Source organism: Leptodactylus fuscus, chromosome 3 (assembly GCF_031893055.1).
Source record: "Leptodactylus fuscus isolate aLepFus1 chromosome 3, aLepFus1.hap2, whole genome shotgun sequence".
Lineage (NCBI taxonomy): Eukaryota > Metazoa > Chordata > Amphibia > Anura > Leptodactylidae > Leptodactylus > Leptodactylus fuscus.
In genome coordinates this window covers 103,153,407-103,180,765 of record NC_134267.1, presented here as the reverse complement: position 1 = coordinate 103,180,765, position 27,359 = coordinate 103,153,407, and the positions used below count along the sequence as shown (strand labels likewise).

Genomic DNA, 27,359 nt, shown 5'->3' with positions numbered 1-27,359 from the left:
GACTCCAGCGCTGCAAAGCTGCAGTGCTAACCACTGAGCCACCGTGTGGCCCCTAGTATATACTTTGATAGCTGGAATTCTTCATTTTAAACGTGGTGATGTTTTAGTTTAGAGATCAGCTATGTTGAGACCAGATGAAATTAAATAAATTAGCCTTTATACAGCTATAGTGATGACTGACAATGCTCAGTTCCTTCATACACAATCATGGAAAGTCTACCTTTTAGAGTGAGAGTACATGGTACCTGCTCTCGGACTTCGTTAGACTTTTAGGCTAAGGCCCCACATCGCGTCCCGCAGCAAAAAAGCGATGCGGGAAAAACAGTGGTGGCAACTAGAGAAGAGTGAATAGTATTCGAAACTATAGTTTTGAATTCCTTGCTCCGATAGGAATGAATGGAAGCGGCCGAACACCAAGGGGTTAAGCGCCAGCCACGCGCGGTCTGCTTCCATTCATTCCTATGGAGCGAGGTACGCTACTATTCGCTGATCTCTAGTGGCAATGCAGCACAGTTTTTCCTGCAGCACTTTCCACAGAAAGTTTGCAGCGGTTTTCTCTGTGGACCCTCTGCTTTAATTATACCTATATGGAATACGCCAGCATTTCCTTAGGAATAATCGACATGCTGCGATTCCAATGGTTTTGGAAATCACATTGCGTTCGCTGAGCATATCTTCGCTGCGCTAGAATCCCATCCCCTACATATTGGCTTTAAAATGCTGCGTTCTTTTTCATGTCAGTTACACCATGGGCAAACTGTGCCATTTACATGTGGGGCCCTGGCCATAAAGAGATTGATTAAAGCAAGTTAGGGAGTGAGAGCCACTCTATGCAATAGTTCTTTTTACTGGCTAGTAGAAGAATCCCTTTTTTGGTTCATGTGCCTTGGTAGGGCATATGGACCAGGATTGTCCATCGAGACAACTCCTTTAATATTAGTGTTTGGCAAATAAAATTATATTTTCCTTGAAACATTATCACTGCACTTTGCACTTCTAACCCTGCCTGAGTCCTAAGGAAACATAATATGCAGCTATTAGTTATCTGAAGCCCAATAACATAGCAGGTTACCACCACCTATCTATTATACTAAAAATATGTTGCAAATATGTTTCCAATGGATCAAAGAACTATGATACTTGTATTACAAATGAGCACTGCAATTTTACATGTTATTGTACAAAATGGGGCATTGTGAGCACAGAAGATCTGGGAAATAAGCACCAGTTCTTTTGTTTGATGCCCCAAGTGTTACTGACCCCACAGTCAACTGTATAACCATCCTCAGAACAGTGATAGAGTTGAATACTGTGACAGGGCACTGGTTCCTGATGCCCCCTGCCCGCTATAATACATCTTCACATACTACAAGCCAATTTAGGCCTCCAGCATATTAGATAGCAGGTCGACAATGCAGGAGTCGCAATTTTGAAATGGCTGCAGACAGCTCAAGCAGAAATCTGGAATAGGCTTGTGGCCTGCACTGCACAGACAGTGGTGTGGAATGGGACGGGGGTATGTGCTTTTTTACTTTATTTTAATTTCAATGTGGTTCACTTAGTTTGGGGGCTCTAAGTGGCATTATGGGGAACTTTAATATTGGGGGCACTTATAGAGGCACTATTACTAATCAGGGTACACTGAGAGCCCTCTTACTAATGGACCATACTAAGGGAGAATTATAATATATAATTATGGAGACTTGTTAGTGGCACTATTACTAATAGGGAATATTATGGGAGTGTATTATTACTGGAGGCACTAATGGGAAAGTCTGGGAACGATTATTACTATTGAAGGCAATTTGGGTGCACTATTACTCATGAAGAAAACCGAGGAGCATTATTTCTACTGTGAGGGTCATTACTATTATTGGGAACACTTTGGGGATCAGTATGTGGCAATGGAGCACACTGTGGGAGCACTATTAACATTCAAGGTGCTATAGAGGACTCTTGTACTATTTGGGGGCACTATTACTTATGGGGGAACACCCCAAGGGAGAGCATTTTTACCTATGAGGCAAACCAGATGATCATTATTACTATTAGGGCACTATAGGGGTGCAATAATTATGGGGAAGACTGGGAACATTATTATTATGAGAGTCAATGACACTAAGGCACTATATACTGTATGATACTAACTATTATTTATACAGGACAATTTGGGGGAACTGGACAACACAAAAATGTTAGGTCACCAGGATAGGGGAGAATGATGGAAAAGAGAGGAAACTAAGATGCCTGTGACAAACTCTGCCGAGACAGGAGAAGCATTCTTGGTAGTCTGGATGAAGAGTAGAAGGAACAAGAAGTCTACAGTCAGAATTTGTGTTACCTGTGAGTCATTGGATGTATTAGTTGGGGATTTTTCCTGTTCCTGCATCTGTTCAGTGTGTTGTTTTTGGCATGGGAGGAGGGGGGAAAAAGCGACATATACATTGGGGTTTTGGTCCCAGAGCTTTAAAGACCTAAGTAGTGTCCCGGGTACAACATATTTTCATATATATACATGTATAGTAATCTAAGTGTCATTTACAACATGCCAACAGTGCTTGGTTTTGCAGTCTACCAAGGCAGGTACATTGTTTTCTCATCCCGTGATAGAATGTAAGTATTTGTGCTGTACAAATCAGAGAAGATATGTTTTCACAACATTGCTTATCCTGAAAATGTAATACCTACAAATGTTCTTGTGTTTGGCGTACAATTAGACACACTACAAGACTCAATATATAGTACCTGTTCTCTGTTAAAGTGTTCTTTTAACATTTTAATTTTGTAATATATTTTATTAAAGAAAAATGTTTCTTTTTCTTGTTTTTTCCCTGCCCTTATCAAGGTAAACCTCATATCTGTACTCCAGGCTTCCGTACACAAAAACTGAAGTCTATGAAGAGGAGGAGAGGAGTGCACAAAGCATACGAAAGGCTGTAGTCTGGAAGTCAGAGTTTTATCTTTTCACAGGTATTATTTCACTTCATAAACCAGCAGTGAGGAGACCCTCACTTTCACACTACAGCCATCTGTAATCTCTCTGTTATTCTTTTCCTCCCCCATAGACTTCATTGTCCTGCAGTGTAGAGAGCAATTGTGTATACTTATAGACTGTGATTTTTGCAGGGGAAGACAGAAAAAAGGAGCATGTTTCTTTACTAAAATGTATTATAAGGTTTACTACTGTCCCTATTATCTGCACTATTTATTTTTTTAGTGATGGTCTATCCTTAGAATAGAGCGTTAGCATCAAATTATGTTTAATGTATCTCATACTCGAGTACTTTTTGGTGTCTATTGGTAGGATTCTCCATTACAGTTACAATAATCCACAGTACACACTGATGTAAGTGCTCATTGAAATAATGTTTTATTGTCACGTGCAGCATATAACTGCTGAAAGTTTTTGTATGTGACAATGGTATCCATCCATCCACCAAAATAATAAGGTAGACAGATCAGAGATCGGCAATATTGTGGTCTGTCCAGATCTTTTTCAAACCTGATCTGTGTGGCTAGGTTACGTGCAGACAAGGTGGACAGAATGCGCACATCTGGTTTACTTTTTTACAATGTAGCCTATCCAGACAGATCAGCCATGAAAAGGTCTGCACAAGACCAAAATGTTGCTTATTGTTGATCTGCACTCTTTATTATTTTTTCTTTTGGTGAATGTTATATACACAAACATATAGTAGCTATGTACTGCGGATATCAATATAACACTGTGACATCAGTATCGTATTGTGTATTGTGGTTACTTGATTATTATTGATATCAGATTGTTGGGTGGCTAGAAGTGGTATCAAAGGGAATGGGATATATAAGCGAAGAAACACATACTTCTCCCCAATGCTTGGCCAAGAAAAAAATAATGGATGAAGAGTAGAACAGTTATGTACAGTGCAGTCTGCAAGTATAAATTTATCTTATTAACTTTTAAGAAAACTTTGAAGTATTTTTGCATATTTAGTGCCTAGATAGTCTGGGTTGGTATTAGGAACTCTGTCCAAATCTCGTTTTCTTATACAAACTGGCTCCAAGCAGAATTTCATATATGACAGGTCATCGCTATAGATGAAAGGTTTGTTCGTGTGAGGTATTTCCACCTCAATAGCAATGGAAATATTGGCATTAACAACCACTGTATTCCTATTCATGATAAGGAGAGCAAACAGCATAGATATGTCAGATCTCAGATAATATCCATGTATTTACCTTGTAAACTAGCCGTGAACAGTCTGACCATCAGAGTACAAGGTTTTTACTCCTTTACTTACATGTAGAAGAAAAGATTTCTAATCTAAGACCGCCCCAGACACATTTTCTGATTTTCTGGTGACCTTCCGTTTCCAGAAAGGGGGAAATGGAACGTCACATATACTAACCCTCCCCCTCCTACCCCATCATACTTAACTGTCTTCTGGTCTGGTCCTCCTGGGCACAGATTGTCACATCTTCTGGACCTGAACAATAGAGCCAGAGTGCCAGTATGTGCAGTAGCCAAACTCCACACAAAAGTTGGGCTCAAAATTCTGGGTATGGAGATCCCAACATGTCCCTGGCAACATCTCATAATGCCTGGTGACACACAGCTCTAGTTATTGCAAAATATTGTGGTTCAGTCTGAAAACAGAGCTATACATATTGTTTGTACAAGACTGATTGATGTATGCTGCCCCCTGGACGTCTGAAGGTGAACTGGAGGCTGCCGTGAGCAGGAGCGGGGATTGGTAAGTAAGGCTGCGGACCTGTGGCAAGCGTATTTGTTGGGTGAACCCCACAATATTTGTCTCACAAAGTTCATCTGGCAATTTTGTTCAGACCGAATATGTCCAAAGTAAAACTGCTATTATGATACTGTCTTCAGAATCCCGAGTATAATGATCGGAGGTCCAGGGAAGGTGAGAAAACATAAAAAACAGTGTCACTTATCTCTCCTGGGCTCCAGCACGATTCCCTTCTGTCTTTTGGCCTCTTCAATGACATCATGTGTATAATTCCGGTATAATGTGTATAAGGCCATGTCTGTGACATCATTGAAAAGGGCTGAAGTCATGCCGGGGCCCAGGAGAGATGAATAACACAGTTTTTTTTATGTTTGTCACCTCCCCTGGTCCTCTGATCACTATAATCTGGGGTCTGACCCCAGGTATAATAATAGTTAGTGAGTTGTGAATCCCAAAATTTTCGGGTTCTGCTGAAAATTCTTGCAATATGTGAATGAACACCTTAGGAACCCCTTTGGGACTTTATACTGTGGGGGGGCACTATGGGACATTATATTGTGTGGAGGGGCTGCTATGGAACATTAGACTGTGTAGAGCAGGGGTCTCAAACTCGCAGCCCGTGGGCCAACTGCGGCCCTCGGGACAATAGTTTGAGGCCCCCGGCGGACATCCCGACATCCGCCGTAATAGTACGGCGCATGCCTGGTATGTAACTATGGCGACCGCCATAGCCGCCGGGTGTCTACTGCTTTAAGCTCAATAGACAACCAGCGCTAATGTCTCCGATCGGTGGCATTAACCCCTCCAGTGCCACAGTCAAAGGCGCCAGAGGCGCCATTTTCCCGGCGGCACATAGGCGCCGCCATTTTGCCGGTGATCGCCGACACCTGGAGCAAGCTCCAGGGCCGACGTCACATTGCCATGACAGCCGGCTGCAATCTCTGCAATCTCTTTCTTTTGCAGACTGCTCTATGATGATTTTTTGCAATGCATTGCAATGCATTAGCATTGTAATGCATTGCATTAGTGATCAGACCCCCTGGGGTTCAAGACCCCTAGGGGGTCTAATGAATACAAAAAAAAATAAAAAATAAAAAAAATATATAAAAAGTATTAAAAATTCAAATCACCCCCCTTTCCCTAGAACACATATAAAAGTAGTTAAATACTAGTCAAATAGTCAAAAGTGCCAAACCGCCGTTTTTTCACTGTTTTGATTCTGATAAAAATTTGAACAAAAAGTGATCAAAGCAATAGCATTTCCCTGAAAATGGTAGAACTAAAAAGTACACCCGGCCCCGTAAAAAAAGACGCCCTATGCATCCCCGTACACGAATGTATAAAAAAGTTACGGCTGTCAGAATATGGCGACTTTTAGAAAAAAAAAAATTGGGAAAACCTGATGCGGCTCAGCCTCACCCAGACTCTACCTCCAGCGGCCCCGGGGTAAATTCAGTTTGAGACCCCTGGTGTAGAGGGACCACTTTAGGATATTATATTGCTGATATGGAGTACCTGGCAGTAGGTGGCAGCACAATGCACCTAATATGAAAAACGTATGTTTTGGGGGTGTCTGGATACTTTTGATCACATAGTGTATGTGTGTGTGTAGATATTCCACTACCCTGAACTGGGGAAAGATGTCAGCCTCAAATTCTGCTTTAGTTTTTGATGTCTGAACAGGTTCCATCCACTTGTATTGAATTGACTGTATTACAATCCATTCCAGTAGGTCCACCTCAGCAGGTGCACATGAGTTGCTCCAAAAGGGGCCCAAAGAGGCTCTATCACCCAAAGGCCCACACAAACTGGAAACCAGCTGTGCTATGAGCAACAAATTAGTGTTCTATAAACTTGCATCAGTCTGCATGTTATGTAAGCCTTTTTTTTTTTTTACAATTACTTCCATGTTTAAATAAAAAGCCATATCCATGCCCAGATGATAGATAGATAGATAGATAGATAGATAGATAGATAGATAGATAGATAGATAGATAGATATTATTGAACATAAATAGGACCTAGTATTTGATACTGCACATGATGTCTAAATACAATCGGTATATCATTTGCTAATTCTTCCACTCCTCGATTTCTTTATTGCATTACTTCCTTCTTCCTCACTCAAATGAACATTTATTGGACACAAGGTCCAGTAAATGTCCCGTTTTAAAAGTACTTAGATTTACTTTGTTGACAAAACAAAATCTTGTTTAATGTGACGATATTCAAGTTCATGAGCATTTAAGTTTGCATAAAGGTCATGTCAACATTGCAAGTTGTTTCCATAACAATCACAGTCATTGTGACATCAGTGTTATTTCCCATCTTTGGATTTATTATAATCTCTCTTGTTTTAAAGTGTATTTACCCTTAATAATTACAAAGAACATTCAGTAGATTATTAAAGAGAGTCTACCACTTCCACCATGCATACTGAACTTCCAGCACTGTGTTATATAGCACAGTACACTGTTAAGCAACATACCTTTGGAATGTCTTCAACTTTTTTTTCTGTTTTGGAGAACGTTTGAATCAATATGCAAATGAGGGAGTTGGTGTACCAGGGACTCCTAGGCACCTCTCTTGTCATTCAGAACCCCTCCTCTCTACTGTCTGTGCTGCCATGAATGGTGGGAGTTGATCTTTCCACTGCTATGTTATGATCTGTGCAACAATGTGAAATGCTGTGCAGCTCTATTTTCGTTCCAGATTCTTTGAGCAAACTGTGCATGCACAAAATGTTGCGGCATTGGATGTATTATGTCATAATAGCGCCCCCCCCCATGCATGAGTCAGCACAGGCAGCAGAGGGGTTCCAAAAGGCAATAGTGGCCGAAGGCCCACCCCCCAATGGAACAGCTCTCTCATTTGCATATTAATTCAACGAGTCTGTGCTGCATACTCTACATAATGGCAGAATGTTAAACAAAGTATTTGCTGATTCTCCCAGGTTTCTGCAGATTTATAAAAGGGCCCTTGCTATATGATCCCTTGTCCAACCTCATTAACAATTAGCTTCCATATACTGAATACAAAGTCTCACTCATATTTAAAGCGCCATTCACATTACAGTTTTAATGTTTTTATCTGTTTAACAGATCCTAAAAAGCAGATGGCCACTCATTGACACAATGTTAAAACTCAATCTATTTCCCTCTGATTTTTTTTACATACAAAGTAGCATGTAGCATGTAGTAGATAGGATAGTAGTAAAGTATAATATGTTCTGGACATATTTATTAGGCTTAAAGCCAGAAAAGGGCACATGCTTGCTGCAAATCTACACCTTTTTATACCAGTGCATAGATTGAATTTTCTGAGTTTAGAAGAGTCCAATATCCATGGAAGAGGTGAGTGTTTTTTTAATAAGTCTGATGCAAATCACTTTAATAATTTATTTATTTTTTAGGTTGGCATGTGAAATGCCAGTCCAAATAAATCTGCCCCTCTGTGGTGCTAAGAGATACTCATTGAGATGCGGATCATAAATTGTTTGGGTAAATAGTGTGTTAAGGCCTCCGATAGAATGTATGGAATGCTTGTGTAGTGATCAGATTAGAAATCTAGTCTGGTGAATGATGGAAGTTTAGCAGAGGTCTTTATTTTTTAGTGAATTTATGATACGGTATGTGGCGTTCCCACAGGAATATCTCTACCACACAGCTAGAGCCAGAGTTTCTTGCACCTGAGGCAAAGGTTATGTTAGCCCTCCTAACCCTGTATTGAAGTATTCTGACCAAAGCAAAGTGGCTTCCACCACTTGCTTTCAGTTAATCCCCCTGTGAGAAGGTGAGAGGCAGAGTGCTGGAGTCATGATTAGGGTTGAGCGATCGGGGTCGGAAAAGATCAGATTCCGATCGGTGATCGAGTAAATTTCACAATTGCGATCAGAATTCGATCTTTTCCAGCGGGATTGAGATCGGAGGTTATCTCAAGATTGGCTCAACCCTAAAAGTGACTTTTCCCATATAGAAGCATTGACTAGGGTTGAGGATTGGAATCGGAAAAGATCGGATTCCGATCGGCGATTGAGCAAATTTCACAATCGGGATTGGCTGGAAAATGATCGGAAATCGGATTTTAAAATCGATCTTGAAATCTCAAGATCGGCTCAACCCTAGTCATGATATATCTCCCATAGGTTTCTGGCATATGTGTGGTCCAGGGCGGGTCTTGAGTAGGCCTCAGCCCCAGGTGTGGGTCCTGGGCTCATTACTGGCCCATAGAAGGCTGCAGAGCTTGCACTTCAGGGCAGATCCTGAGAGCAAGAGGAAGCGCCTGGGTCTGTCCTGACACTGTGAGTCTACTGAGATGGTATGTTTTTTTTTGGTTGATTCATGTGGCTGGTAGTAAGCTCCACGTACAGGTAGTATTTACTGTTAGCGCTCAGACGAGCAGGATTTTGTTTCACACTTTTTTGCCCATTTTTGTGTCTGACATGAAGATTTATTTATTTTGCAGGTTTTTTTTAAATAATCCTGTTTTGCTACAGTTTTGTGTCCCTGTCTTTGAATGGTTAGGTACGCACCATTACATTACTGTTACTGAGCTACCTTCCCTAGGACAAGAATTCTTATAGTTCCAAGAGAGGGTTATAAGTATTTAGCCTCCAGTGTCTAATAACATACAGGTATAAATATCTGAAAATAAGTGCAATATTCATTCCTCTTGTTATAAAATGTAATAATGCATAACATATTCACCATGGAATAAATAATATTTATTTGATTATATAGTTCATAATGGTATATACAATAGTAAAACACTTTGTTAAGTATATAAGACAGCATATATTGTTAGGACAAGACCTATGGAGAAGCCAAATGTACTTCTTATTCTGTATTTGTGGCAATATACGTGATAACATACAAAATCATTGCATTTCTTCCCATGCCTATTATATACAGTAGTTATAGATGGATTTAGCATAGTGGAGGGAAGTAGAGGAAATATTATTTATGGCAGCGTTCCTCCCTATTGTACTTGTTTTTGTGTTTTGTGTTTTTTTGGTAAACCCTTTTCAAATGTTGAATTTATAGTGCTCTAAAAATAGGTAATAAAATAAATATTAATATTCTGCTTGTGGTTAACCAATTAAATCACACAAATATTTTTTAAACAAATTTTATGATAAAACCACTGTAAGGGTTGTAAGGCTTTATGTGGTGTCCGGCAGCAAAAAAGCATTGCGGGAAAAGCTGTAGCGACAATGCATTGCGGTTCTCCCCGCAGCACTTTGCACAGAAAGTTCACTATAAGACATTATAATGCCATAAATACGTGGTATTAATAAATATATTGTATAAATATGTGGTTGTACCCCTATTCTCTGCAGCAGTAATACCTCCGGACATTCCAGTGTGGCTAATGTTTGAGAAAGGTCCATGTAACTGTAACATCAGACTACAGACTGGACCCAATAGTGAATTTCTATATTTATTTGCGTGCTTTGTGCCATCATATTTCACAGCGCTTTACAGACATTGTCAGTTTATTGGACTGTGTGATTTCTCTTCAATACTTGGCACAGACATGAGATCTTATCACTGCACCCAGAAACTACATTCATGAGCCGTTTGATGGTCCCCAACTTTGTTTATCTCACTTAAATACACTTTGAACTGATGTTTTGTGATATGTAAATCATTTCAAAGTTGAGAAAATAGCTTTGTATAAACAAGCATAGTAACAGAATGTGTATCTTATGTGTTACTTCATTTTCCCATCATTCTAGTAATGTGATATTCTGTTACTAAAGTAAAGTATGTGTGTTTATTCACATGAAACACCCCGCAAAGATCTCTGTTGATGTTTTATTAGCAACACAATTGTTATCCTGCTTCACTAGCCATGACCCCATGTACTGTAATTCAGTAAAATCATTGAGAATCTTTCAAATGACAGAGGCAGGATATATAGTATAACAATGTGGGACACAGTTATACCTAGATGTAATAATAATGATAGTAGTAAAATGTACTACAGATTGTTTCAATTAAAAAAGCATGTAGTTAGGCCTTATTCACACACCTGTATTACATGTACCTTTGACGTCAACAAATTTCACAACTGCCATTCTGTCCATTCATTTCAATGTGTTTACTCAGGAAAAACGGAAGCACATCCATTTTTTTCATCAAATCAATGAAACTCTATGGGTCCTTGAAACATAATGGATAATATCCGCATGGCACATATTTTCCATGAACCCAGAGATGTAGAAAATGAAGGAAAGAAAAAATTGATCTGTTTTTCGCAGATGTAAAATGTGAATCAACCATTGATCAAAAGAGCAAGATGGGGTGTTGTCCATAAAAAACACAAACCTCACACAATGACATGTGAGGCTGAGGCCCCACGTTGCAGAAACGCAGCTTTCTTTTGCAGATTTTACAGCAGTTTTTAGAGCCACAACCAAGAAAGGCAACAAAAGGAATGGGAAATATATAAGAAATACACTGCCGACCAATAAGTATTTGAACACCCATGCAAATGAAGATATCTTGCGCCGTGATGTATGACACGTCTTCTGCCATTAAATAGGAAACAGCATTGGCATTAGTGCATTGGCATTAGTCGCATGCAAAATGCCATGAAGTGCAGAGTTGTCCAATTTCGAGAAAGGGGTATTGTGGGGTACCACAGAAATGGTCGATCCTTAAGGGTCATAGTAAGCGAACTGAATTACCCAAAATCGACAGTGGCCTATGTGATTACAGAGTGGAAGGTGAACGATGATTGTCGGAATGTGCCCCAAGTTGGCAGACCCCTGAAACTGGGAGATAGACACCGACGAGTGCTGGCCAGAGAAACTGCACCCAACCGATGGCTCACATACACCAGGAGTTTCAACAGGCATCCGGGAGTATTGTGTCGATCAATACCATCCGTAAGGAAGCATCTGCTGGGTTCTACCAACTATTGTATATGAATAAATGTTGTTTTTCTATTCTACCACAGGTGTCCAAATACTTATTGGTAGACAGTGTATTTATATTTCTACCTTCTGCTCAATCTACTCCTGGCTTTGGCTCAAAAAACCACTGCAAAATCTTCAACAAAACATGGGGCCTTAGCCTGAATGAGGTTTTAGGCTGATTGTAGATGTGTGAGGTCTGTTATATTTATGGACATCACCCTACTCTACTAATTTCTGGGTGATGTGTTGTCCATGGTTGATCCTTTATTCACGTCTAATAACAGATCAATTAAGCGACTTCATATACTTTTCAATGTCTGTGGGTCTGTGAAAAATGGACAGCATAGACTTTGAGGATAAGGCCTCATGCGACGATACGCAGCGCCAAAGCGCTGAGGGAAAACACTGTGTAACGCATTGCGGTTCTTCCCGCAGCACTGTGAACAGAAAGTTCACAGAGTTTTCCTCCGTGGACTTTCTGTTACAATTATGTTTACATTTTCTTGGATATAATGGAACATGCAAAAAATAACAGAAAAATAAAGCTCTATGTGAAAAATAAAGCCCTACCAAAAAGGAAAAAATGTTATAGACCTAAAAACCGCAACAAAACCCACAAAAAACAAAAATATGTTTTGTTCTGAACCAAAGAAAATACCCAAGTCCTGAAGTAGTTAATGAAGAACTGTTTTTAATTGCAGAAATTATTAGCACGTTACTACACATTTCACCAGTAAACTACAAGCTGTTACATTGAAAACCTCTGGTTTACTGCCATATTAGAAATGTTCAACTCATAACTGCAGTTCCATAAAAAAGCGCCATTAAAACCAGCCCTCAGTACAACCTCTTGTTAAATTAAAGCTGTCCTGGAAATCACCTGTTTGGGATGTTCTAATACCTTTTCGGTGTGAAATAGGGCTTTATGTTCTTTTTATTTTTCCATATTTTTTTATCTTAATATCTGAGAAAATGTAATACAAAAAAGGAGGGGTAGTATGTCTGTTTACTCACACATAAAAAGTCAACAGGCAGTCCTGGAAGCATTTGGCTAACGGCTACCTGACCTGTATGGAAAGATTTAGAGAGGTACTCTTTTAAATTGCCTCCTCTAGAGGGTAAAAGACTGAATAAAATCGCCAGATCTCTGCTGCAAAGATTATCTGTAGCTGTGTCCTGATTACACAAGATTTAATGTGCAGGCGATAATCTTTTATCTGGCATAAAAGATAGAATCAGCCAGTGAGTGTTCACATATTAGTCAGGGCTATTATCAGAAACAAGTGTTCCTAGGAAAACTGCACTAAACATCAGCTTGTCTAATGGGACCTCTAAAGACCACCAATGTTTGCACAAGATGATAGATAGATAGATAGATAGATAGATAGATAGATAGATAGATAGATAGATAGATGGATAGACAGATAGATAGACAGCTACAATCCTTGTAGGGCAAAATTTGGCTAAATGATGTATGCTGTGATAAACCTGGAGGTAGTAAAACAACTGGTGTAAAGAGGACCTTTTACCACCTCCTCTAATTCAAATTCTTAGCATCTAGTAATAGGCGCCGCTCCACTGACTCCGGCACAGTTAGAATTGTTTCTTTAGTCTCCACTAACAAGCACAGTTAGTTTTGGTGCCTGGTGTGCTATTTATGCCCTGTAATATCAGGAGGGTGGTGTCAGGCAGGGGGTGTGATTCAGAGCTCCAATCAGAGGCAGCCAGTGTCAGCACTCAGAATCACACCCCTTGTCTGCTCCAGCCTGACACTGCCTTCCTGACAGTACAGAGACTAAATAGCATATCAGACACCAAACAGAACAGCATTGATTGTTCTCAGATTGCAGTGCGGGCTAGAGAAACAAGCTCCAACTGTGCCGGAATCAGCAGAGAGTCACATATTTATTGAGATAAAGAACTGGACTTGTTGGAGGTAGTGAAAGGTCCATTTTAAAGGGAGTCTGCCACGATAAACGTGCTGGCCAATCTGCTAGCATAATCTGTCTATCTACTGTATCTCACTATTATGTAAGTGAAATTGCACTATTATACAATTTGTGCATCCGATTTCCCATTGGCTGCTTAAGGGCGGGTTCACATCTGCACCTGGTCTCCGGTTTAGTCAATCCGGCTGGTTTCTGTCTTCTGCCCCGCAAAAATGGACAGGAGACGGAAACCCAACAGTCAGCTTTCAAACCCATTTACTTGAATGGGTTTGCAGAGGTGACCGCCCATGTGCGTCTTCTGCCTGTCCGCGGGTAAACCTTTTTTTTTTAGTCGGGCTCAAAGTTGGACATGCTGGACTTTGGGTCGGGTTAAAAAAAACAGTTTCCCTGCAAACAGGCAGAAGACGCACACGGGCGGTCACCTCTGCATGACATAATGTTAGTAGAATGAACTGCATTTTCATGGTCATAGGTTCCCTTTAATTCATCTTGGTAAACCATTGCTTATTAGTCCACACATCACTCTATTCACATTGAATACTTACAAAGGTAATAGTGCTGTCAACTGTCAATAACTACGCTTCTACTATTAGGTTTGTATGAAGTAGTTCTGTAAATCAGCCAAACATTTGGCAAATAAGGTGTATTAAGAACTGTCCATTGTATTATATGGTTTCTACAGTGTTCAAGTGGAAAAATATTCATTTCATTGCTGGTCCATCAAATACTTGACAATCTTTTTCTTGTAGCTATATTGTTTCTTGTGGGAGGTTGATCTGTTGTTACAAGCATCTCATGAAAGGAAAAGCTATTACTTATACAACTCACAGAGGGTTTGCCCGGTCTTCTCGGTAAGTCTTCTATCTGACTATACCTCTCAGGTAATGGGAGAGAACTGGAAGAAGCCTGACTTACGGTAAGAGTGCTAGCACTTTTGGAAGAATATTTATAGATCATCTTGAGGAAAGCAGACTTTGTATTGGTGTCTTGTTTATATACTATGATGTAGCACTTTGGTAAAAATGTACATGACAAAATCCCATAATTTGATATAAGTATTACTATCATTTCAACAGCTGGTAAGTAAATACCAAATGTAGTAGCATATATAGGTATAAAAGTTATCCACGCAATGAAGTAAATTAACATACCAAATGTTATAAATTTGGCTTCATTGTAGTTTTCTGGCAGTTTTCTGCCTCTAAATGCAAAGATGAAACATGCAAAGGCCAAGACAGCAATATATCCTAGCATTATACCAAATGCCACTGTAGAGCCCTCTGTACACTCCAATATGATTGTTCTTGGAAAAGAGAAATTCTCTTTGATAAAGGGAGTCCAAAATACTAACCAAGTGGTGCAAATAATGACCTGAATCCCACTACAGACAAAAACTAGGGTAAAAGGTCTATAGAGGAACTTTAAAATTCTATGAACTCTTGGCTCAAATGTGAATGCTAACAATATTTTGATTGACTTAAGTAAAATGCATGCTACTACTATCGTAAAACTAATGCCGAACATTGCTTGTCTGATTTTGCACTTGAACTCAACTGGCTTACCAATAAAGAAGAGTGCACTCACAAAACTTAAAAGGATGGAAATGAGGATGACATAACAAAGAATACCTCCAGATGCCTTGACAACTGGTGTATCAAAGTTCTTAGCAAACAGGACTGCTATAGCAAAAATAGCAAAAATTCCAACAAAAGAAATAATAAGTAGGACAATTGCCAAACCATCATCCCAGCGAAGAAATTCTATTTTCTTCAAGAAGCATAGAGAGCTGTTGACTGGAGACCAGTGAGTCTTGTTATTACATGGGATACAATAACCCATATCTAGAAAGAGTACAAAATGGAAGACAATAAATAACACAAACTTTTACCTCACTAAAGATTTTAGGGGTAGATGTAAGATTTTGTGTAAACTTAGACTAGACTGTTTAAAATGCACCAATTTGTCACAGTGGCTAAAGCTGCATGATATATTTAGTGCAAACTATTCTAAGTTTATATTACCTATTATAGTCCATTCACATATATCAGTTGTATCAGTATCAGTTCATTTGTCCCTTAAGTCATTACAACTAATGCCAAAACTGAGGCAAAAATGTCAACGTTGTGGCTTTTTCACAAAATTCTTTTCTACAAACATAATTTGTTATCTGTTGTCTACAAAAAAGGTGGTACTGACCCCCCCCCCTCTTCTTCCTCTCACCTGATCCTGATGACAGAAATGTCAGGTGGCTGTCATTGAGTCCAGGCCGAGGAAAATTGGTTCTGCACTGTTTACGTAACTCTAATTCATTTCTATAATCAACTTTAGTAAGTATAATTTGTTTTAATTCTGCTTGTTTTCTTTTTATCTGTTTGCCGGTTTCTAGGATGATTTGAACTACTTTTAATTTATTGTACTCTGTTGATCATTTTTTTTTTTTAATAAAATGGTCAAAGATAGGAGTAGGGCACTTGTTATTTTAAAAAAAATTCTTATGTGTGTTTTTTAAAACTTCATTATTGTCTTAATAATGAGTGACTGTCTGATTGATAGAATCTATTACTAAAGTGGAGCTTAGTGTCAGCCAGTTAAAAGGTTACCCATAACTCCTGATTATTACCCCGTACCCACAAGCACTAAAGGTGCTGGGAAGAGAAGGGTCGTGGCCAGTATCCAGCCATGTAACATGATGTGATGGTTGATCACTGGGGTAGCCACAAGCTGATATTATCAAGCTGGGAAGAACCAAAACTATGGGCCTTCCAATCCTGCTAATGCTAGGATGTAACTGTTGTACCTGACTAGCTATGAAAAAAGGAAGGGTCACTATCTAGTTTTTTTTTAATTTAAGTTTTATTTATTTATTTATTTATTTATTTATTTATGACTGTATTTTAAAGAAAATAACTTGGGTTCTTCACCATTTTTCATAAGCATCCATATACAATAATGCAGAAGCTTAGATGCTTACTGGACTGTACCTAACTTTTCCTGGGACCCCTGGTGGTGGTGGGTAGCGGGATAATAATTGGGGGTTAGTGGTTGGCTTTTTATTGCTAAACACCAAGCACCACTTTAGTAATGGATGCTGTCAATCAGACAACTATCCATTGCCAAGGCTGTAATAAAGTATTTAAAAAATCATGAACACATAAGAATTTTGTAGTGAAATAAAAAATTCCCTCTCCGGCCCTCTTTTATTTATTTATTTATTTTTTTAAAAGTTAATCATCGACAGAGCCCAACAAATCTGCAAAACAAAATAAAAAAACACAAAAGAACACATTAAGGTTAAGGCCACAAGGAATGGGTCCACTGTGAGATGTCTGCAGTGAATATCCCACAGTGGACATGCCTGCAGCAAAAAACAGCCGAAATCAGTTAGTTTGTGCCACTGGTTTCCTGTGCGACTAGCTCTGGTTTTAACTTTCTGTGGTCTTTTCTGGCATCAGTATGACTTACAAAGGATATATATGAATTTGCTTTTAGTTGGTTTAACGCCAAAATTTTGGTGCATTTCTGGTGCACATTGCTGCATCTTATGCCACATACTATTGTCAGACAATTCAGAATTAAATAAATGTGGTGCAAGGCAAGTAGGCTAATTATGAACAAATTAATGGTGCAAATGTAAAACTGGTTATGGTAAGCACCAAAAGAAGTTCAGTGACAAAGATCCAAATGAATTAAATATATTAAGAGAATCAAGGTTTTAATAAATGAGGTATAATTCTTACCAGCTCCCTTCTATAAATCTATGGATGTAGGATATACCGATATTAATAAAAGCAAACCAATGTGTTCACTATAGGTAAATATGTTTTACGTACAGTACAATAAAGTGGTAGAATTATGGGTTAAATTCAACACTATATGGCAGAGTAGAATAATGAAATAAGAATTCTGAATACTTTTTGATTCAATACTCAGTATTTTATACTCAATACAATACCTGAAATGCTGGTATAGTGATTTTCAGGGCATGCAACACATTCATAACAACATGTATGCTGACTCATGGATGTTTTCTTCATTTGCCCAGGCTTACATTCATCTGAACATCGAGATCGAATCTTCTGGAATGTTAGAGAAATTTGTTAAGAAATTTTAAAAGGTTTGTCTGGCTGAAAAATCCAGGCTCCAAATCGTGCAAAGAATATACCGTATATATACGAGTATAAGCTGAGTTTTTTCGGCACAGTTTTTGTACTGAAAAAGCCTCCCTCGGCTTATACTTGAGTCAAGCGAAATTTTTTGGGGGTTGGGGGTCTATGACCAGCCGCAATAGTAATGTATAGAATCTCCCATAAAATAGTGGAAAAAAAAGAAGCTTTAAAAAAATATAATAAAAAATAAAATAAATAAAAGTTCTAAATTACTCCTTTCCCTAGAATACATATAAAAGTTGAAAATTACTGTGAAACACAAACACATTAGGTATCCCTGTGTCTGATAGTGCCCGGTCTACTGAATATAGGGTACTTGCTCCTGTTCCGTCGGGAAGGGGTTAATAGGAGCACTGCAAATACCCTATATTCAGCCAGGCTGAATTCCAAGTGTGTGTGTGTGGGGGAAACCCAGTCCTCAAGCTCAGGGAAGGGGCAGACAGACAACCAAAACACCCCTCCCCTTCCCCAGCACCCAGCAACTACTGCACCCAAAAACTCCGACCATTTTAATTTTTGAAATTTTCCAGTAGCTGCTGAATCCCCCCCCCCCCTTCCTCAGCTTATACTCGAGTCAATAAGTTTTCCCAGTTTTTTGTGGTAAAATTAGGGGCCTCGGCCTATATTCGGGTTGGCTTATACTCAAGTATATACGGTATATATATATATATATATATATTTACAGGTAATTCATTCCAGTGGCAGTAGTCTGTTCAGCACTGGTCTTTGACATCTAATGATGTTCCAATTCTATACAAGTAACCACTACAGCCAATCACTGGGTTCAGCTGTCATGTGCCATTCGTTTACTGAAGCCAATGACTGACTGTAGTTGTTGGGGTCAGAACAGAAAGGAAGTCGCAGTGCTGACCTGTCTGCTGGTGCTGGAATGGAGCACCTTTTTTGTGTTCTGCAACCTACCTGAAAACTGTTTGGATAATGTCATTGATTTATACCTAATAATAAATATTCAAAATCAGCATAATAACATATTTTTTTTCAAGACTAAGGCAGTTTCTAAACAAGTAGATGCAAAAAAGAGAAGTAATCTGTAAAAATTTTCTGTAACATCTTCCCACCCTGTGACATTGGTAGAAAGTGCATATAGCAAGCAGGTCTCTCAAATATCCCTACCATTATGGTGCAGGGATAGCACAAACGCTATTATAAACAGGAAGTGTCAGCTGTAATATACAACTGCCTTAGATGCCGCAGCCCAAAGCAACCTTAACATATAAACAATTAGAAAGAGAGTTATACTGACTGGCATAATACAGAGTAATGCAGAAATATTGCAGTATTATATAAGTTCACCTTGCCTCCAAAAACATAAATAAATAATTTAAAAAATAGTTCCAAAATTTGTATGAACAAATATAGCAAACGTAAAGTTACATTTTGATGAAACTGTTGGGCAGATTTATTATGCTTTGTATGCCAGTTTTCTGACATATAAGGCATTAAAAGTTGCATTAAGTGTAAAGTTAAACTTTTCTTTTCTTAAGCTATACTCCAAAATATCAGGTTATCCTGGAACCTCCAAGCCATGTTGGTCCATGTAGATGTCGTCCATTCATTACATTGTATTTGAGAATTATTGACTCATTTGTACAAAATGAATGCTTTATATGCCATTTCGCGAACATGGACAATCAACAGTACTAGGACAGTATTGGCAAAGGAGAGGCAAGTTCAACATCCAAAGCCCATCCAGGCTTTGCTAATTCTCCAAAATAAAGTTACTGCAGCTAGTTTCTTAGCCCTTTCCCTGCTGATAGTCTACCTTTAAAACTAAAATTGCAATAGCGACAACATGGTGGTTCAGTGGTTAGCCCTGCACCTTTGCAGCACTGGGGTCCTGGGTTCGAAGCCTGCCAGGAACAATATCTGCAAGGAGATTGTAAGGTCTCCCTGTGTTTGTGTGGATTTCCTCCCTTTCTACAAAGAAATACTCATAGGAAAAAAAAAAGTACATTGTGATCCCTATATGGGGCTTACAATCTACATTTAACCCCCCCCCCCAAAACTAAAAATGCAATATCTGTGGGAGCTATCAAATTGTTTCTGACATCTACATGGACCAGCACGGCTTGGAGTAGTTTACTAATTCTGTTGTTTCCGGCAGAGACAAATGCTACCAGACAGAGGTACATTTCTCCTAATACTCAGTTTAGGTAAAACACTTTTTTGGTATAACTAAACCGAAGTCTGAGCCGATATATTTATTCTTAATGTAACACTGAAATCTAACTAAAAAATAACTTTCTCAGTACCTTTAAATGATTGAACTCATTCTCCTTATCCTGGCTTTTGAATATAAATATGTCTTTTTGGGTATCATATTCAGCAAATACAGTGAAATTAATCTTTCCATCAGTGTTCACTTTCCACATCAGCACATCATATCCAGTGTTGGCATCTCCGTTAGCGTCAAAGTTAATATTTCTTTCCATGTAGGTAAAGTTCACTGTCTTCAGTGACTGAAGGAGCTATAAAAAATGGTAGAGTAAAAACACAAACAATTCACAATAAAAAAAGGATTGCTCTAACACATAAAGGAGAATGCAATGAAATTGATATAAACACAAAGTTCATTGTCTTTTTTAAAGTAAACCAATGACTATTGTCTCTTTACAATGCTAGTTAACTACTTCATTCCCAGAAGCAAATGTTGTCATTTACTTCTAGCATATTTGTCACTTTTTGTTTCGAGTCTGTGTATGAAGAAAATATATGTAGCTACTAAATTGGACATCCACAATCTACACTACTACTGAGATAAGAAAGATACAGTATTAAAGTAGGTTAATGGAGTCTCCCTTAACCTACTGATTTATATTCAGTGTGGTTTGACTAACAATTCATGTGAAACTGAAGGATGCTTCATAGTATGCATTTATGCATCTCACTGACTTGCCTTTACAAAAGCTGTCTGACACTGGGTTTTAATATTCAATTTAGTTTCTACTATTAGCTTTTCATGTTAGTTTTTCTTAAATACCCAAAAAACTAACATACAGACTTTCTGCCTTGACTTCTAATAAAATGTGATCGGATTGTTATCTACATTACTGTTATAGACAATCTCAATTTAATGACTAATAACACAAAACAGTTATACTGCTCAAGAGTTTAAGCGCTGGTTCACATGGAGTTTGAAGTGGAATTACAAGATTGCATCAAGGTTGCATACTTCCCAACTTAAAAAAGGGCAGAGAGACAGAAAGCGCAGTGCATGTAGTGCGTCGTGGGCAAATTTATCCCCGGCCACTTCTACATTGGCTCCACCCATTTCTACCCATTTCTCTTTACGCCCCCACAAAGTATAATGCTTCTACAGTCAATATAACATTGTATGCCCCCTGCATTATAATATTGCCCTCCACGTAACTGCACAGTATAAAGTCTGTCTCTTGGTGCTCCAATTTAAACTGGGGACAGCTGAAGGGGACATTAAACTATGGGGTGACTAGAGGGTGACATTAAAGTTGGGAGCAGCTGGAAGGGTACATTAAAGTCCCCCTTCACTTGCCCCCAGTTTAATGTCCCTCTTCATCTGTCCCCCATTTAATGTCTCCCCTCCATATTCCCCCAAAGTTTAATGTCCTACTCCATCTGCCCCTCAGTTTAATATCTTCCTCCATCTGTCCCCCAGTATAACATACCTCTTCATCTGCTTCCCCCCCAGTATAATGTCCTCCTCCATCTGGCCCCCAGTTTAATGTCCTCCTTCAGTTGCGCCTAGTTTAATCCCCCCTCCATCTGCCACCAAAGTTTAACATAAAAAAATAACATTGATACTCACCTTTCCTCACTCCCCTGCTACTCTGTAGAAGTCTCTGCTCATGGAGGCTTCAGGGAGCTCCAGGTGCAAAGTGAATGCATTGTGCCTACAGCTCCCAAGGTTGGAGCATACAGTGGTACAGTGGTAAAGCAGGGAGCAGATGGCTCCTGCTTCACCATTGTAGACAAATCAACTGTATCCTCGGGGACATACCTCCCGGTAACCTGGACAGCAGGACAGTAACCAAAATCCGAGAGTGTTCTGCTGAATCGTGGATGGTTGGGAGGCATTCTGTTGCACTCTTGGAGTAATATTAACTGGACAACCACTCCTAAGGAGCATACTACTAGTCCTGCATTTTCTCCATTTCTAGACAGTCTCTAAATGTGTATTAATGTACACCCAAAACTTTATCAATAATTTTGTTTGCCTTGGAACATAGTTCACATTAAACAATCATTCAAGATGAGATTTGTCCATAACCAAGCTTTTACTGTATTTAATGGGCCTTTATATGATGTGTGAAACATTTACAATCCCATTCTCAACCATTTTCTTTTTGCTAATTAGCTTCTGGAGAGTTCATTAACACAGAGGCTTGCTTACTTTTTCCCCTGCATTGTGCGTGTTCACTTAAAGCATATTCCCATCTTGGAATTTATGGATATATTCATGAATCCCACAAATAGGACCTGCATCTACATTATCTTGATGCTAATGAGTGACAGAAGGCAGTGCACGCATGAGTTTCATTTTAGTATACCTTTTTCTTTTTGTTATTTTTTAGCCCCTCAAGTTCCATCCTCCATTCTGTCTGTGCTAAGAAATATAGGTTCACAACTTACCCTGGGTTCACACCAGCGTTTGGTCTCCGTACTCAGGTTTCCGTCTTCTGCTGGCAGAAGATGGAAACCTGTCAGACCGTGTCTAGCCGTGGGCGCCGGTGAGCATTTTATTCTCTCCATGGCGAAACTGTTTTTTTTTAAACCGGACACAAAGTGTTGCATGTCTAACTTTGTGTCCGATTAAAAAAAAAAAACGGTTTTGCCGCGAAGAGCATAAAACGCTCACCGGCGCTCACGGCCGGACACTTTTCAAACCCATTCAAATGAATGGGTTTGAAAAATGTCTGTAGGTTTCCGTCTCCTGCCCAGTTTTGGGCAGGAAAAGGAAACCTGTATAACAGAGACCCAGGGCACAGATGTGAACAAGCCCTTAGCTTGTATGTGTAAGGGGGAGTTCACACGGAGTTACGTGCCGCGTGATGTGGCACGTAGACGCCTCGGGACCCTTTACGGCCGCAAACTAGCGCGGCGCATACGATCCCCGCTCCCATTGAAATCAATGGGAGCGTGTACGGCCCGTAAAGGGTCCCGCGGCGTCTACGTGCCACATCACGCAGCACGTAACTCCGTGTGAACTCCCCCTAAGGGTATCTGACTCCACATTCATGTGCTCATCCTGAGGTGTCTGATTTGTGTTACCAACCTTGACTAGCTTCTTATGAACCTGTGCTGTCCACCTTGACTTTCAGCTATAACTCTAAATCGGCCTGCCTGCAAACTCATCCGGTATATGACTAATCTCTCCAGACTAATCTCTCTAACTATAACAGGACCATACTGAGATGTAGTGAAGTGGTAGTCTCACCTTAACGAATTCCAGATCCCTGTATGGAGGTTAAAGGGTTCTTACTAAGACAACTCCTGGATAGTGGCCCAAAGTCAAACTGTTTAGGCGACATGGTGGATCCGCAAAAACCCACTGTTTGCTACTTAGAAATAAGATATTTCTGTCTTTACATTTACCCTTAATATTATAGATGTCACTGTAAATGCTCTAAACCATACTTCTATGCTCAAAATCATAAAAAATTAAAATACCACAAAAGTAAGTAAAATAAAAAAAACTATGCAATATTACATATTGAAACAATAGCAGAGAACCTAATGCTGTGCACTGTGACTCATCAGGTATAGCACTATATGAATTAACTTATGGGTCCCGAAAAAGCAATGACTACTTTCAATACAAATGGGGCATGACATGTTAGTTCTCACTATACCTAGAGAAATAGTACTATATAGACTAAAGATTCATGCTTGGGTATGAACAGCCTTTGTTGTTGGACAGAACCAACTATCCTTTAGTTCCATTCAATGCTAATAATGCTGAGATCCATTTTTATCTAAAAGAATGTGGTTAACAGTTCTTCAAATATTTCATGTTAGGTTTGTTTCATACTATCTTACTATATAACTATACCTCCCATGGTGCAAAACCTTGTGGATTTTTGCAGTTCCGATACAGGCATAGCTTTTGAATTGCATGTGCTATAGCAGTCACTGCCAGCTGAGTACTGTAGACAAGCCCCGGGTGTACTGTGGCCGAAAGAAAATCCACCCGGAGAGACTTGATTTTCGCCATACTTGGATTGAAAGTGGCTTCTTTGGAATAATTGGTGACACAGCCATAAAGTTCATTGAATTTCATCTTAGGACAATCAGACAAAAGTGTTACATACTGGTCCAATAGACGGTTCATCTCAAATTTGTGTTGGCTTAGATTCTTTAGGTAATCCTGAAAAGATGTTGTATCTCCACTCTTAAATGTAAAGCCAATGACTTGTCCAATGTTCTGAATGTTTGGTGTGCTACTAATGCGATTAGATACGGACCAGCTATCACTAGCTATCCAAGTCTTCTGTATTTTCTTTTCCATTACCTTTTTAAAAATTTGTAATAAAAGTGAAGGTTTCAAAAAAACAACAATGACATTCACTCTAGTTTCAGTTAGTATTGTGTTGATGGTTTCATCTATGCGGGTTTGTATTGTGCTGTCAGACAAGTGAGCAGGGATGATTTCTTTAAAAGCAATGCAGACATTGATATTGACAGCCTGGATGGCGAAACTCTCTAGAGCTGATCGTCCATAGTCATCATCCATCGCTATAAACCCAATCCAGTCCCAGCCAGAGAGATTAATGAGTTTTGCCATGGCCCTAGTTTGGTAGGAATCATTTGGTATTGTCCTCAGGAAGGCAGGGAAGCGATATTTATCACTCAGGATTTCAGCAGAAGAAGAATGGCTAATCTGTGGAAAGAAATATTACAAGTTATTTTCTTCAAAATCACATAGTGCCAAAGGAATGTATGGCTTTTATGTCTTTCTATTCTCCTTTTCCATAAACAATGTGTTTAATTTTTAATATAGTTCTTATAATTTAGTCTATTGATGTAGATTTAGGAAATGTTACTCAATAGCTCTGGATTCCCTGGACCAGTGGCATAACTAGGAATGGCGGGACCCCATGGTGAACTTTTAACATGCCCCCCCTCCTGACTGACACCGAAGACCTTGACCGACCTCCCCCCCTCACCCCACCACATTCCTGCTTGCTCTATTATGCCCCATAGTGGCCCCAGTACACAGTACTATGCCCCATAGTGGCCCCTGCACACAGTATTATGTCCCATAGTGGCCCCTGCTTACAGTCTTTTCAGACCCCAGAGTATAATAATCAGAGACCCAGGGGAGATACAAACATAAAAAAAAGTTACTTACCTGTCTCTGGCTCTGCTGCAGTCTTTGGTGGTGTTGGCCATCTTTAATAACGCACGGATGTCACATGACATTTCATGCCCTCCCTCCATCTGCCCCCAGTTTCATGTTCTCCCTCCATCTGCCCCCAGTTTCATGCACCCCTCATTTCTACCCCCATTTTCATGTCCTCCCCTCCATCTCTGCCACCAGTATAATGTTCCCCCTCCATCTCTGCCCCTAGGTTACTGTTGCTCCTCAATTGCTCCACACCACACACACACATACACACTCACACACAGACACACACTCTACATCCCACATTCCCCCCTCCCCTTCAGTACCTAGCACCACATCTCTCCTTCTCTTCATCTCTTCCAGGACTGCTTGGGCTATAAAGACACGCCCACCTAGTCATGTGACGGCTGACGTCACACACAGGTCCTTCAGCACAAGCTTTTCCCCGCTGTTATCGCAGTTACAACATTTTGTCTGTTACAAGAGCGGGGGAAAGTTTTTTAATAAGTAAAACAACACTACAATTTGCTGCGTGGGACAGCAGTATAAATGTGGGACATGCAGGGAGCTATGCCGTTACTGACTGGAGTAACTCTAGCTGGTAACGGCCTGTTAAGAAAAAAAAACCCCACAGTATTAGTGGCTCTCGCCGGGCCCCCTAATGTCCCAGGGCTTGTGGTAGCCGCTACCACGGCTACCACGGTAGTTACGCCTCTGCTCTGGATAATTAATATAACTATGGATCATCTAAAAAAAAAAAAAAAAAAAGGAAAAATCATGTCCCACTATGGTACTGTTCTCCTAATAGTCTCAGCTGTACATAATTTTCTTTTATATCACTATTGGGATTTACATGAGCATGGCTGCCAGATCAGAATTACATTTTGTGACTATTTTTCACTGCTAGCTCCTCAGAATTTTCCAGACAATTATGACATTTATAGCAATGAGTAAATACACAATGCCAGATGTAAAATGAGAATTAAAAGGGTTGGCTTTCTGGCCAGAGATATTGGTGATATATCCTTAGGATAGGTGTGTTTATTGACTAGTGTTCATGTGGCAGTGTACAGTATAAAAAGTACTTAAAGATTGATGGCTACCTTCATAGCTCTCGTTGTTTGCGACAAATTAGATTTTCTTTTTCCAGGCATGTTGGAAATTGGCAAACTGCCAATATGGATGAAAGGTGTTTGCCCATGTCAGTTTGTGAGCAGTGCCTGGAGCAGATCAGATAATATGCAAATTCATGTACACAATCCATTGAGAGTTAGCGTGTGTTTACACAGAGAGATAACAGCCCTGGCTTTCTCAGAAGCTGAGATAAGAGCAGTGTAATATAGTATATGAACATAAATTTATAACAGTTGTGAAGCCATGTCGTTTACCAGGATAAAAAGTAGCCTATGTTTTAATCGAGGTTACAATCTTTCTATGTGCCAAACTTCATTCAAATCCGTTCAGCTGTTTTTGTGTGATTGAGGAACAAACACACAACATCCAAACACACAAACCCACACACATCCAAACTTTCACATTTAGAATATTAATAGGATATAGAAGATAGGATTAATAGCACTGTACCTATTCTTGCAGCTGACACCAAGCTATGTAGTACAGTACAGTCTATGGAGAATATGCATACGTTACATGCATACTTGAATAGCTTAAGCGTTTGGGCATCCACTTGACAAATAAAGTTCAATATGGATAAGTGTAAAGTCATGCATCTGGGTAAAAATAATCAAATGCAACATAGGTCCTACGAGAAGTAAAGTTAAGAGAGTCACTGGTGGAGGACCTTTGTTTACTTGTAGAGCAAAGACTAAATTACAGCATGCAATACAATCAGTTGCTTCCAAGGCCAGCAAGATACTGTCAGGAATTAAAATGTGTATGGACTCATGGGAATGGAATATAATATTAAGACTTTATCAGTCTTAATATGGGAATGCACCAATGCTAAGTAATTGGTGCAGTCCCATCTAGAATATGCAGTTCAGTTCTGGGCACCAGTTCATATAAAGGAAAATAGAATTAGAAAAGGTTTAACAGAGGGCCACAAAAAAAAAAAAAAAAAAAAAAAAAAGGGGCATGGAGGACCTCAGTTATCAGGAGAGATTGAAGGAGTTACATTTATTTAGTCTTTAGAAGAGGGGTTTAAAGAGGACCTTTCATATCCGATTTTATAGACAGCTAGAAAACTGTTGGTTTTCCCATTATGTGCCCCAGGGCAAGAGATATTGGGAC

General features: G+C 39.4%; 1 protein-coding gene across 1 annotated transcript in view; it reads right to left on the bottom strand.

The window, feature by feature from the left end:
• Window positions 1-14,321: 14,321 nt before the first annotated feature.
• The window catches only part of LOC142198493 (G-protein coupled receptor family C group 6 member A-like), a 31,126-nt gene continuing 18,088 nt past the window's right edge, over window positions 14,322-27,359 (bottom strand). The window contains exons 3-6 of the mRNA XM_075269528.1: window positions 23,817-24,644; window positions 20,041-20,256; window positions 17,554-17,677; window positions 14,322-15,442 (exon numbers count right to left, since the gene is read on the bottom strand). Coding sequence (XP_075125629.1) covers window positions 14,322-15,442; window positions 17,554-17,677; window positions 20,041-20,256; window positions 23,817-24,644 — 2,289 coding nt within the window. The remainder of the gene's footprint in view (window positions 15,443-17,553; window positions 17,678-20,040; window positions 20,257-23,816; window positions 24,645-27,359) is intronic.